The sequence below is a fragment of the Vigna unguiculata genome, chromosome 7 (genome assembly GCF_004118075.2).
Source record: "Vigna unguiculata cultivar IT97K-499-35 chromosome 7, ASM411807v1, whole genome shotgun sequence".
NCBI lineage: Eukaryota > Viridiplantae > Streptophyta > Magnoliopsida > Fabales > Fabaceae > Vigna > Vigna unguiculata.
The window spans coordinates 5,752,933-5,767,859 of record NC_040285.1 but is presented as its reverse complement, the minus strand read 5'-3'; the positions used below and the strand labels follow the sequence as shown (position 1 = coordinate 5,767,859).

The 14,927-nt window shown below is 33.2% G+C and overlaps 1 protein-coding gene across 1 annotated transcript; it reads left to right on the top strand.

The window, feature by feature from the left end:
• The first annotated feature begins 161 nt into the window (after positions 1-161).
• Positions 162-13,955, top strand: LOC114191635 (exocyst complex component EXO70A1-like). The gene is made up of 12 exons (XM_028080934.1): positions 162-510; positions 1,673-1,768; positions 2,711-2,916; positions 3,637-3,894; positions 8,413-8,551; positions 8,624-8,836; positions 10,792-10,997; positions 11,886-12,083; positions 12,169-12,268; positions 12,740-12,849; positions 12,941-13,087; positions 13,628-13,955. The coding sequence occupies exons 1-12, from the start codon at positions 349-351 to the stop codon at positions 13,743-13,745; spliced, it is 1,953 nt and encodes a 650-aa protein (XP_027936735.1). The 5' UTR covers positions 162-348; the 3' UTR covers positions 13,746-13,955.
• The last annotated feature ends 972 nt before the right edge of the window (positions 13,956-14,927 follow it).

Sequence of the window (14,927 nt, the reverse complement as noted above, 5' to 3'; positions counted from 1 at the left end):
AATCTTTACAAAATGTATAGATATAAAAATTTAAATAAAATTATATTATAATTAAAACATTTTTTTTCATTACTTCTTAAACAAACAATTTTCCTTTCCACTTTACTTCTCTTTTAATTTTTGTTTTTTCTCCCGTGTATAAAAAGTGGTGGCAAACGTCACAAAGCATGAAAATTGAAATTTCACCGAAAGTCCAAAACAGACAAAGTGCGTAAAACTGGTGACAGCAGTCTTCGCAGGTGACGGTGTTTTCCATTTCAACTTTCAATTGTTTCCGTGTTAGCAAAAGAACAAATCCAAATCAAAATTCAGAAGCAGAAGAAGAAGATTTCAGAAGAAGAAGAAAAGATGGTAATGGCTGTGGCTAGTGGTGACTTGCTGAGTGAGAAAGCTTCGGCTATGAGAGCGTCTCTGGAGAGAAGCCAGACCATCACCGACGACGTCGTTTCGATTCTGGGCTCCTTCGACCACCGCCTTTCCGCCCTGGAAACCGCCATGCGACCTACCCAGGTCACTCATACGACTCAAAATCGTTTTTTTCTTAATTGGGTCTTTCAGTTTTTGCAACGTTTCGAAAAAGTTCTCTGTTTTGGTGTCTGCTGCAAAGTCAAGGATTTGGAGGTCTCCATGCCTTTAATTGTGGTTGCATGGTTGCATTTGTCTATAGTTTCTCACAATATAAGAGATCGCGGCGAAATTGAGACCACAGCTGGAAACAGAGACTTTGTTTGAAATCTTGTAATGGAAACTCTGTTAACATTTGTCTGTAGTTTTTCACAATATTAGAGATCGTGACGATAGTAGGGAACAGAGACCTTATCTGGGGTCTGATATTAATCTGTTACGGTCTGATAATTTCAAAAATCTTTTACAATGGATGGAAGACTCATTTGACTAAAGCAAGACCCAAAATTGTTTTTTTTTTTTTTTTGAGATTCATATCAGGGTCTCTGTGACTGCAACTGTGGTCGCATTTGTCTGAAAATTTTCACGGTACCAAAGATCGCGAGGAAATCAGATTGCAGTAGCGAACAGAGACCTTATTTGGGGTCCTACAGTATCAAAGATCGCGACAAAATTGTGACTGCAGTAGTAAACAGAGACCTTGTTTGGGGTCTATGCGACTGCAACTGTGGTTGAATTTGTTTGCAATTTATTACAATATCAAAGATCACAAGGAAATGGTAACTTAAGTTCCAAACAGAGGATCTTATCTGGGTCCTCTGGGATTGTAAGTGTGGTCATATTTGTCTGTACTGTCCTTCAATACAAAGGATAGCGATGAAACGGTGTCTTGTGGTTATGCAATCCCAATTTTGGCGGCATTTGTTTGCAATTTCTGACAATGTCAAAGATCACAGCAAAGTCTGTCTGTGTTCACAAATGAATACCTTACTTGGGGTGTTTGTGACTGTAATTGTCACTGCATTTATCTGTAATGTCTTGCAACACAATGAAACTGTGACTACAAACAAAGACCTTAGGTTCTTTGTGATTGCAACTGTGCCTGCATCTGTCAGCAATTTCCCACTTTATCAAGGACTCAACATTATTTCTTGCTTAGCTTTTAAGGAACTTCTGGGTTTTGCCTTTTCTTCTTTTTCAAGATACTCCCATGTGCTGCTGGATGTGTGGTAGGTTTCCTTTTCTTATTTTGTGTTTGGTTTTGCAGATCAGAACACATTCTATTAGGAAAGCGCACGAGAACATTGATAGGACTTTGAAGTCTGCAGAGGCCATATTGGCCCACTTTGATCAATATTATCAGGTTCCATTCTTCTGGTGGTTACAATTGCTAATCATTAACTGTTTGAAATTTTGAATCACCTCATGATCTGCTTCACTCTATAAAGTATTCTATTTCTTTTGAAAATTGTTCCATCCTTAGATCTGGTTAAGATGCTGATCTGGGTAAAAGGATTTAGAATTTAATTTTATTTGTCAATGCTTTGTCATGGCTCCCTTCACAGTGCTAATATGTTGTCAAATGAAATGCAAGTGTTTGTGAACGAATCTGATTCTAGCTTCTGTATCATACAAGTTTCTGAAAAATCAAAGCAGAAAATTCTGAGAGAAGTTGGATGAAGAGGAAGATTAAAAATGATAAACAAATGGGCTGACACAGCCCTCCTCTTTCATTTGAAGTTGGAATTGGCTGTGTAAAGATTTTGCTAAAAAGCATGACAAAGGCAATTACTGCAAATATATAATGATTATATTATATGTAATACAATGATACAATTGTTACACCATGATGCAATAACCTAAATAATAATTTCAATTGTAGGTTAATACACATTTTCAGATTTGGTGGGAAGAAAAAATTTCACTGGTTTTCAGTTTATCATGTAAGTTTTATTAGGAAATGTCCTACCCCAGATAGAACCTCTTTTAGTGCGTGATAACAATCTTTAGTTAGGTGTGCAAGTGTTATCGAGTGAAAACTTAATCATACCAAAGGGATGTTCAGAAATATTAGTGTTTGTTTTATTTATATTTTTATTTTGCATCTTGCTAATCATATTCTTGTGTGTTTCTTCATAAATTATTTCATCATTCTTTGTCCTATATGATGTGTTAAAGCACTACCCTAGTCATGGGTTTTTTGAAATCAGTTTCTCATTTATCCTTCTTCTGCTTCTGTTTTACCAGCTTAAGGAATTTCCTTCCACTGTCATATATATGGTGTTCCCATTGGTTTAATATGCAGGCAGAAGCAAAAATAATTAAAGGTCCACATGAAGATGTGAAGAGCTATCTTGAAGCAATTGATCAGCTGCGACGAAACATTAGATTTTTTAACAATAAAAAGGGTTTTAAGAATGATGATGGTATTGCCATCCGTGCCAATAATTTGATAGCCGAAGCTATTTCTAAGCTAGAAGAAGAGTTTAAGCGTCTATTATCGTCTTACAGGTTTGTGTTTATTTTCTTAATGTTGTTGATTTTTTACATTTCAACCAAAAGTTCATTTTCTTGCATAAACTAAATCACCATTGTGGTTCCCGCACTCAGATAAATGATGTTTCATTAGATAAATCAATCTTAAATAAATAAAGTAATCTGGTAACGGTCAGGTCCTTTAACTTCTAGCTGCTAACATATAAGCCACTTTTCTGTCATTATTTCGTTATTTATGTATAATTTGGTTTTTAAATGAGCCCAATGTCAACTGATGATCCACGTAGCTAAAGTCCATCTTGTGGGATATCGTTGTTGTATAATATGAATGGCATGGTCTTATGAATAGGACTTAATAATATTTGAAATACAACTTTTATGAAATGAATTTAATCCATTTTGAAGTATGCTGATATTGCTCTCTTGTATCATCCACCTAATTGTTATATTTATATAAAGGTTTGGTATTTTTGTTGTAGTAGGTCTTGTGCTTATAACTTTCAACGGTCTATTGTGTGACCAAGATTATAGGGTTGGTAACGACTTGATGATGTCCTTAATAATATTAATCATAGAAATATGTTTAAATTATGTAGGAAAATGATTACCTGGTGTAGAATCACATTTGTATTCTTGAGGAACCTTTGACATTTTGTTTGACAAAATAGTTCAGTTTGTTTTTCAATGAAAAATATATTAAGTTATTTAGCACCATGCCTTGTTCTCTGTTTCCAGCAAACCTGTGGAGCCTGAACGCCTCTTTAGTTCTCTTCCAAACACAATGCGACCTTCATCAGCATCACCAGGCCATGATGATGATTCCAGCAGCAAGAATCATTCTTACATGCATTCTGAGCCACATAAAAATAATGCCGATACTGTTGTATACACACCTCCTGTTCTTATACCACCAAGAATATTGCCGTTGCTCAATAATTTAACTGAGCAAATGGTTCAAGCTGGTCACCAACAACAGTTGCTCAAAATATACAGGTAGAGCTTCTCCTATTAACTTTTTTCACAGTGAAAGGTAAAAGAAATTGCCTTGTTTTGTTCCTCTAGTTATGCATATTGCAAAACAACCCTGAACTGTAAAGTGAGCTTTTTAATGCTTTTTATTGTGTAAATTTATAAATTTTGTTTATCCTGTTGTTTTGGTTGCAATAAGTTTTGGTTTCTATAATTCCTTTGAGTTATGTTGTTTTGTAACAGAGAAAGTGATACTGGCAGATCTTAAGGAAATATTGAATATTTGAAGAAATTATTTTGAGAAAAAATAGCCAGAAATTAGTTAGTGGAAGGAGTCAATTCACTGAATCTTGGCGGTCAAGAATAAGGAGAGGCAGTAGAAGAGGGTGAAAGGTATGAAAAGGAGTTTCCAAGATGTTGGACCAAGAAAGTAGAATTACACTTTTGAGGGTCAAGATCACAAGAAAATTTGTTTTTGAAGTTCAACCAATTAGACCTACAGAGCGGTTATATTTGGCCTTGATAAGTTATGGAGGGTACTGCTGCTGTACACTGATTTTAATATTGCAAAAAACCAAGAATCTTTCTTTAAAAGGTTTTCTGGAGGCTTTGATGAGGAGATTTGGAGACAATGGTTGGGGTTTGGTTTATGAAAGAATAGCCTTGTTGAGACAAACTGATGGTGTAGAAGAGTACATACAAGAATTTGAGCTTTCAGGTGCACAAGCTAATCCAAACGAGATAATTGTTGGGGGTTTTCTTTGATTGGGTTGTGCCATGATATCAGGAGTTTGTTGTCCACATAACCCTCACGAATTGACACAAGTCATGGGGGTGGGTGGGCCGGGAGGTGGAAGATATTATGAAGTATATCTGGGGTTATGATGAGGGTGTACAGAAAAGTGGGATAGGTGAAGTTTCTAGATTTTGATATGTAGGGAGAGGAGTTGTTACAATATGTGGTTCAATGAGTGCCTCAATAATTTGTATGCCTTGAATAGTGGAGTTTGTAGTATTTCGAACATGGGGGCACAAAATACTCAAGGTTCAATATCTTAATCTTCAAAATCCAATTGGCTAATGGCTAGAAATATGGATAATAAAAATATCTCTTATGTTGAATTTGTGCAAAGGAGGAAGGAAGGGTGTTTTTGATGTGCAAGAGCATATGCTCTAGGTAATCACTGTCCTGAAAAGAGTTTGAATGTGACAATCATTGGGGAAGTGGTGAGAGATGCTGAGATGGAGAAAAAGCTAACGAAAGAAGAAAAGGAAATGGAAGAAGGGGATGAGGTTGACTGTCAATGGACGGATAGGGAAATTTTTAGTTGGAGGATTTTCCAACCTCATGTCATAAAGCTTATTGGGGAATTCTTTTGGCAAAAGGTGATGATATTTGTTAAAATAAAGGAGAGGCATAGGCTGAATCCATAATGTGTATACAGCACATAGGGTTATGCATTTCTAAATAGGAAAATACAAAGAGATGGGCCTAAGCCTGTTACATACATCTAACACTCCCCTTCAAACTAGTGCATATAAATTGTATGTACCAAGCTTGTTACTAATATAATCAGTTCTAATTTCCTTAATGATTTAGTAAAAACATCTGTTAGTTGAGCATTATAATTAACATACTCAATCTTGATTTTTCATACAATATTTTCTTGAGTAAAACACTAATATGTAACAATCAAGCTACTCTTTATATTAGCTCAAATCCCATCTTTCATGAAAAGACCATGTTAAAATAAAAGAGAGAGGCCTATTAAAATAAAAGAGAGAGGCATAGGCTTAATCCCTAATGTGTATAGAGCACATAGAGCTATGGATTTATAAATAGGAAAATACAAAGATGTGGGCCTAAACCCGTTACATCTAAGTTATAAAAATATTAATTGATAGTGGAGTGATGAGATACTAAAAATGAAAAAAAAGTGTAATTTTCATTTGATTTTTAGACTAGCAAGAATAAACTAGTTATCCTTAGTATTAGTTAATTGGTTTAATCAGGCCTTTGGTCCCCATTTTCGTAACAAAATCTCAATTTGGTCTCTCTATTTTTTTTTTTGTCTCAATCTGGTCCCTTCCATTAATGGTACAGTAACGCCGTTAAAGGGGTGTCATGTGTCAGTTCCTGGATTTTTTGACCTTTATTTTATTTTTTGAATTTAAAAAAAAATAAAAATTGCCATGTATCAAGCTGTCATTGTGCCACGTAGCAGTGACAATGATATGTGTCACTTATATGTCAGCTGTCATTTCCATTTTTTCAATTTGGTCCCTTTATTTTAATTTTTGTCTCAATTCAGTCTCAATTTTTGTAAAAATTCAGCAATTTTGTCCTTCTCCAAATTGAAATCAAATTTAATTTCTATATAAATGTACACAAATATTTTTATCAAAATTGATATTTTAAGTAAATATTTTTAACAAAATTAAGTTCATTTAATTAATATTTTACATTCAACTTTATTTAAAATTGTTTTAAAGTTGTTAATAGAAATAAAATTCATAAATTAACTAGTTCATGTAACAATAAAAAACATATAAATTTAAAGTTTGAAAACAATTTTAAGTAAAGTTGAATGTGAAACACAAATTTAAATAAACTTAGCTATGTTAAAAATATATAATAAAAATATCAATTTGAATAAAAATATCAAATTTAATTAAAACATTTATATAAAAATTAATTTTTGTTTCAATTTAGAGAGGGACCAAATTGCACTATTTTTACAAAAATAGGGACTAAATTGAGACAAAAATTAGAATACAGGGACTAAAATGAGATTGAGGAAATGACACCTGGTATAATATTGACACCTGACATTATCACTGTCACACCACTCTGTCATTGTGGCACGACGACAGCTTGACACGTGACACATTTTTTTATTTTTTTAAAAAAAATCAAAAAAATAAATAAAAAGAAATCAAAAAATTGAGGAACTGACACGTGGCACCCCATTTAACGCTGTTACTGTAGCATTAACGGAAAGGACTAAATTGAGATAAAATTTCCCAAAACAGGAACCAAATTGAGATGAAAAAAAATAGAGGACCAAATTGAGATTTCGCTACGAAAATGAGGACCAAAGGCATAATTAAATCTAGTTTATTCTATGTTTTGTTTGGATAATCTCTTCTCATTATATTCTCAATATAAAGAAGCTCATCTACTCATTTTTATAACTTCAATTAAATAAAAATATGTGAGTTCTTATCTTGAATGTGTCATATCTTATGAATGTGTCATACCTTATCTGGCAAGTCACTACCTCCTTTGCATATCCTAGAGTAGTACTTCTTAGCTTATCTCTTTAGTGGCACATTGGTGGTTAATCAAAGTTCAGGAAGTATAGAGTTTTCTCTCTTAGGAGTTCTTAACTTGTGAGCAAGGTCGCAAGTGACAATTCCGCATACTTGCTTATCTCATTGGATTGATTGGCACAAGGTTCTTCCCAATTCCTAGCACTATTTTTCATTAACTGTTTGGGGGAAATTGTTGGAAACGTTTCATTCTCCTTAATCCTTGGTTAGTCGTTCATCAGTTGGTTATTGAAGCTTAGATCCAACATTTCTATGATTGATCCAATATTTCCCTAACATTTCCAGAAGCTTACATGTCAAATTCTGAAAATCTCCATGAAGCATTTCTTTGAAATTTGAATAATTCCATGAGTGATTTAGGCAGTGTTCATGCGAGCAACATGTTAGATGTAGTGGAAGAGGAAAGCTTGGATTCCTCAAAGGGACAAAAAAAGAGAAGAACATGATGCAGATTTGTATCATGGTCTTTAAAATTCCATTATTTGGTTGATTAATTCTAGGGAACTGGGCAATTCCTCTTCTTATTGACAACCAAGTGTAAGACTGTCTGAGACCAACTCTGACTTTGAAAAAAAATCATTTGATACTTGTTGAGTATAATTTTCAGAAAAGTGTTTTCTACAGCAAAAGTTGTAAGTATGTCTTGCTCTGATACTTTCTTACTGGTGTTTCATTCAGAATGCAGCTGATGGTAACTTTCGTTCTGCATTTATGAGTTTGTGTTCCAATAAAAATAGAATTTATGCACGGCTTATCAATTTCCACCCTTTAGTTGAGATATTTAATGTAGTGATAATTACTTTAGTAGTAATTCTAATTGTGGGAACTTAGATCTTCTACATCTCATCCTATGTTTCTAGAGCTACTCCTTAAAGGCTTATTCTGTTTACACACAAGGAATATCCTTTTGGAAATTCTTAAAACAAATTTCTCTATTCTTTAAGCTCTATGTTTTTATGTCCTTTTACGTTCTTTTGAGGTACTCATCAGATATGTATATAACATATACACAAAATCACAATTGTTCTCCTGCATAAGAATTATGTGTAATTACTTGTTTATGTCCTCGTGCTAATGCAGAAATTTAAGTCCTCTTTGAATTGTATGCCTCCCATACCTGTTTCAACTGTATTAAATGTTATCATTTGAATAAATAGTACTGTTGTTGAAATTATGATTATCACCATCTTCATCATCATCATTGTTCAGAGATACCCGTTCTAAAGTATTAGAAGAAAGCCTACAAAAGCTTGGAGTTGAGAAGCTGAACAAAGATGATGTTCAAAAGCTACAATGGGAGGTTTTGGAAGCCAAAATTGGAAACTGGATTCATTTCATGCGTATTGCTGTAAGATCACTGCCAAATTTGTTCATATGCTTTTACATATTTTTTGTTAAATATGCAATTGTACATGAACAGGTCAAATTGTTGTTTGCTGCCGAACGGAAAGTCTGTGATCAGATATTTGAAGGATTTGACTCGCTTGGTGATCAGTGTTTTGCTGAAGTAACTACAAACAGTATTTCCATGCTGCTTAGTTTTGGAGAAGCTATTGCCAAAAGCAAGAGATCACCTGAAAAGTTATTTGTGCTTTTGGACATGTATGAAATATTGCAAGAAATCCATTCAGAGGTATTTTCTTTTAAAATCCAAATTCTTGAATCTTGCTGCAACTTTGAGTCCATTGTGAAGGTTTCGTAAATCTTATAAGGTTAATTATAATTTATTTAATAATCAATAGCCAATTTTTAGGGGAGGCATATGTAGAATTGTGTGTTGCCGAGTTTGACACTTGTTTGTTGGACACCCTTTTGACCGGTGTCTGGCACTTCCTGTACACTGCTAACAGAAAAAAGGAAGACAAAATTAAAAGGAAAAGCTTATAAAATTGCAAGACTCAATATTCTTTTTAACCTTTGTTTCCATACGACTTCATTATTTATTTTCACTGACTAAGAGATATGTTTCTTAAAATTCTATTGTTAGGGCCAGTGTCATGGGGTAAATTGTAAAACTTTGCAAATTTGTTATGACAGTGTGAATTACATAAATCTTAATTCTCAACTAAATTTTGCATTTTAACTATATGTATTATTGATGTCTTTGCGTCCAATATTTATTTTTGACATTAGACGTGTTATGTTATCTATATCAAAATTGGTGCTTCGAAATTTATGATTTTCTTTAACTTTATTCCCCATAGAGTAATGTATATTTCAAGAAGGATTTTTCAAGAAATCCCAGTGTGTCACACCCACTTCATCTATTTACCTTCTAACACATAACAAATAGCTTTTTTCCCCAAGAAAATTGCCTAAATTGTACTGTAGTTCATTCATAACAAATTGGTTTATTGTTCTTCAATCAATAATTATGGTTAATGTTTTGCTTCATCTCAAGTTTAGAAGAAATTTCTCTCTTATTCAGTCTCTTTACATATATATATATATATATATATATATATATATATATATTTGTTGGATATATTTGGAAATAAGCATTGCCTATTCTAGGAAACAAATTCCTAAGATTGTGATATGCTAGTAATAAAATCAAGATACAACCAATATACAAAATTAAAAACAATAGAAATCAAATCTAAAACTTCCTAAAATATCTCCACACTTCAATATAAACATACAAATTCCATGTTTCTCAGGACAATAAGTCGGCACTTGGCTTGTCATCTCATTTGTTGATTTTCTTATAAAGTGCACTTTAAGCCTAATTTAATTTCACAAATTTCTCTTGCTAGAGAATAGTAAGAATAGCTTAACTTAATTAGGTTATTTTTAAATAAGTAGCCCTTATCTGAAGTATCAAAACTGGAAGGCAGCAACTTGCAAATGGACCAACCACAATCTTCTAGCCTGTGTGCAACCCAAGGCTTAAGGAGGTGTGCCTTGAGCCACTGACTGCCTTCGTATTGTATTATTAAAACTGAAACGTGCATGTCCAAACCGGAAGGCCAGCAACCCTCTTCTCTGTTACTTTATTTTTGTCATTGTCAGTTAATTAGTTTTTGTTATTTGTTATTATTGAAAGGTAAACAACTCTGTGTACTTTTTGAACATATATGAACTGAAAATTGAGAATTCTATAACTTAGATCGTTCTGTATGTGTGGGCTATCTTATGTTATTACTATGGTATGCTTTATTGTAAAGTTGGAACGCTATTATAATCTTAATATTATCATGGTATAAGGCCAACCCCTATTAGTTATGATTCATATTTACTGTTCTTACTCGAGTTTACAGAAACTTGAGTTTGTCACAACTAAATAATAATGCCATTTTAAGTATATATGAAAAGCCACTCACATGTGCTTTAAGGGATGGAATTTAGTTTATTATTGGTCAAAGAGAGTCTCTTTCTAGATTTTACTCCCAACTGTTTTCTTCAACCTGTGATACTATTTCGCCTCAACCATGGTAGTTATGGTGTCTCTCTTCCAAGATGTCTGATATATATATTGTGTGTTCAGCTCATGCGATGTAGGTTTTTACGGCTGTTTTGTATGTGGTTGGAAGGCATAATTCAATAATTGTAACATATTATCAACCTTTTCTGTGGACAAATTTGCAGATTGAAATACTCTTTAAAGGCAGAGCTTGCTCCAAAATAAGAGAAGCTGTAATGGGTTTGACAAAACAGCTTGCACAAACAGCCCAGGAGACCTTTGGAGATTTTGAAGAAGCAGTTGAAAAAGATGCTACAAAGACTGCAGTAACTGATGGAACTGTCCATCCTTTGACAAGCTATGTGATTAACTATGTGAAGTTTTTATTTGAGTAAGTTCACATATGCTGCATTCTGCTTCAAATTCTCTTGCATATTCTTGAAATTATGTCATTTTATATTGTTTTCATGGTGTGAAAAAGCTACATCTACATTTAATAAGGATTTGTAGAATTTATTTTAGGTTTTCTTAATCTTTTTGTGGGTACAGCACAGTTTTCTTCAATTTCTTTTGCAAATCTTCGCTTGTTTGATTTATTTGTTTGTAAGGTACACTAAAAATTAGTCATTCACTTAAGGGTTCATGAGTCCGAAAACTCCTTTTCCTGGAAAGTTGGAAGTATTAAAAAGTTGTGTTTTGGTAATTGGTACAGGTTTGGGGAAAGATTTAGCTTGCATGTGTTAGAAAGATGATTCCTTGAATGTATATCATTAATAATTTTTATGTATGTTCTCCTGCAAGAATAAGCAGGGAGATGCTGAATTTGCATCAAATTTCACAATGCTGACTAGATCATTTGTGACTGTGAAGGGGGTACTATGCTGCAGCATGCCTGGACTTTCACTAATTTGTTGTGTTCAACGATGTCTGATCTTTACCGAATCATCCTGTTGATTTTTCTTTTGTACTAGTTTGAGTTTTGTTTTCCAAACCTGATGTCTGATCTTTACCAAATCATCCTGTTGATTTTTCTCTTGTACTAGTTTGAGTTTTGTTTTCCAAACCTATTGATGTTCAAATGAAGGGATTGGGATGGGAAGTCCCATACTTTTAATTCTAAGTTAAGTGAAATTACATATCAACCATTCAATTTCTAACACTATGTGAGGATAATGCTTAACGTACTTTCTCCTTTTTATTGTCATTGTAAATCATGCCTCTATCTACCCTTGAGATCTTGAAATATTTAATCATACCCAAATTCACTAAATATTTGCAGCTATCGGTCTACCTTAAACCAACTTTTCCAAGGGATTGAAGGTGAAAGTGATTCTTCACAGTTAGCTTCTGTGACCATGAGAATATTGCAAGCTCTTCAAACCAATTTAGATGGGAAATCTAAGCAATATAAAGACCCTGCTTTGACACACCTATTTCTCATGAACAATATTCATTATATTGTCAGATCAGTTCGAAGGTATGTCATCCAAATGTCCTTTTTAATTTTACTGCATCTTCTGCCAGTTCAGAATTGTTGTTCTCTTAATTCTTTTCTAATTTAGGTCTGAAGCGAAGGATTTGATGGGGGATGATTGGATACAACGACATAGGAAAATTGTGCAACAGCATGCCAATCAATACAAAAGAAATGCTTGGGCAAAGGTGATTTTCTTATTGATTGAGATGACCACTTTATGCCTTGCAGTTGCAGCTATCATGGATGCTACCTCAGTTTTTTGTTATATCCAAGAATTATTATTATGAAAGGAAGAAGGTAGTGAGGGATTCATTCTTTAGTAGATTCAGATATGTTAAACTATAGGAAAGAGAGAGACAATGAGCTGAAACTATATAGGATGTGATCCTTATCTTTATAATTATAACATACAAATTTGTTCATTTAGCATCCTACCTTTTCTACAAGAATAAATTGTGTATTTAGCATGAGTACACAATCAGAGCTATTATGTTTATCTTTCTATCAAATTTGTTCCTGAGAAGTAATTTCTTCCTTTCTGTTTTTGTTGAACTCTGTGCCCATGATATAGAACACAATGTCACCAATTCTCCATTGATTTGCAATTACTTTAGAAGCTATTTTACAATTTCTGATGACTTTCTTTCTATTGGCAGATTCTTCAATCCCTCTCTATTCAGGGCCTCATCTCATCAAGTGGTGGCGGTAGTACTGCTGGTGGTGATGGTGGCAGTAGTGGTGCTTCAAGAGCAGTTGTTAAAGAAAGGTAGGTTTTTTGTTGCTTCATTTGGGTTGCTATTTAAGAAGTAAAGCCTCTGTCGTTCTTTTCTCACTTGTCACTGCGTCTGTGTTCTCAGGTTTAAGGCATTCAATACTATGTTCGAGGAACTTCATCAGAAACAATCTCAGTGGACAGTACCAGACACAGAGTTGCGAGAATCTCTCATTCTTGCAGTTGCTGAAGTCTTGTTGCCTGCCTATAGATCATTTGTGAAACGTTTCGGGTGCGTATTCTCCTTTTAACCAATTATAGCAATACTGATATGAATAAAAAGCCTTGATTCGAGGTCAAGGAACCTCCTACAGAAAAAGGGCAGAGAATAGATGAAAACTTTCTTGTTATTCTTTCATTCATTCCTTCATAGCATTTATAAGACAGGGAATAACAGACTCATAACAAACCCACTAAAATATTGACACGTAATATATCAATATTCCCTCACTCACTCCCCACGTATCAAAGTTTGTAATCCACTAAATATTTTGGCATCCTGCCAACCCTTGTTGACGTCATTGGGTCAGCTGCCTCATTGATCTGGTGGATGGTGTTGATTTCTTCATTTGGGCCTGTACTGCTATCAAATACACTCTCTAGTATATACTCTTTTTAACTCTTAACTATTACATGAAATTTATTAGAAAGTAAGTGATTCTCAACAGTTCCACAATAGTTAAGAATGTGCTAAGAGTATTGTTAACATTTTTGTAACAATTTTTTACGAGATTGTTTAGCTATAAATCATAACTGAGATTATGGTTTTCAGGCCTCTGGTGGAGAATGTAAAGAGTAGTCAGAGGTACATCAAATACAGTGCTGAAGATCTAGAGCGAATCCTAGGTGAATTTTTTGAAGGAAAAAACATGAATGATTCCAAGCGGTAATAGTGTGAAGATTTTACATTGCCCTATATATCTATATGTACTTTTAATGTCTTAATTTTATCCCTTTTGAGATGCATATATGTAATAAGGCATACCCATTCAAATTCAAGAGGGAGTTTCTTCCATTTTTCATTTTTTGATGACCCTAACTTATTGTACAATAGAAACAAGCTATATGCACAGAAGTGATGGGATCTATAAGTAACATAATCACAAATCATAGCAATAAATAACAAACTAAACGTGTGCTGAATCACAAATCAGAAATGAGAAATGAGAAAATGGAGGTTGATGTTGTTAGTTATAATACTCTTATGAGCATGTTTTGAAGGGATATTTTAGTGTTCTGGTTTATAAGGATATGTCTAAGATGCTTCAACCCTTGACATTTTTTGGGGGATTTTCTGATTTTAAGAAGAACCAAGCAATAGGCTACTTCAATCTTCTCACTCCTTCCATTTCATTGAAACATTTTGTTTTCATTATTTTTTGGGTTAAATATGTTTTTGGTTCCTCAAGTTTTAGTGAATTTTGGAATTATTTTCTTATTGAAACTTTATATCAATTTAGTCCTTCATCTTTAGAAATATGTAGATTTAGTTTTTTTTTACTAAATTTTATTAAGTTTATTTGATATTTTAAACACATTGTATGATTATATTTGAGTTAACATCGAAGCGAAAATGTGTTTAACAGTATAAATAATTCAAATACTATCATAAAATACGTTTGAAATGTCAAATAAATTTAACAAAATTTGATTAAAGAGATTAAATTCATACATTTTTAAAGATAAAGAACTAATTTGGTCAAAAATTTTGAAAAAAAGACTAATTTTAAATTTAAGAAACTAAAAATATATTTAATCTTTATTTTTTTTTAATTTAGTATATGCTTTAATTGAAAAGCTGATTAGAAGACAATAAGGGCTGCCACTTCCTGCACCGCATTTATTTTTTCAGCACCTCCGTAAGTTTTCTAATACCATTCTACCCCTGACTAAAAAGTAAAAAGACTATATTTTATTTAAACAAAGTCTAGAAAAAACAAGTGTTAATTCAATTCAATCAATTGATTCCAAATATATATACCGGAAGCATCTTCTGGTGACATATATAAAATACTATTTGACAAGATTTGATAATTTAAAACAAAGTCTATAGTACGAGCATTATATTATTT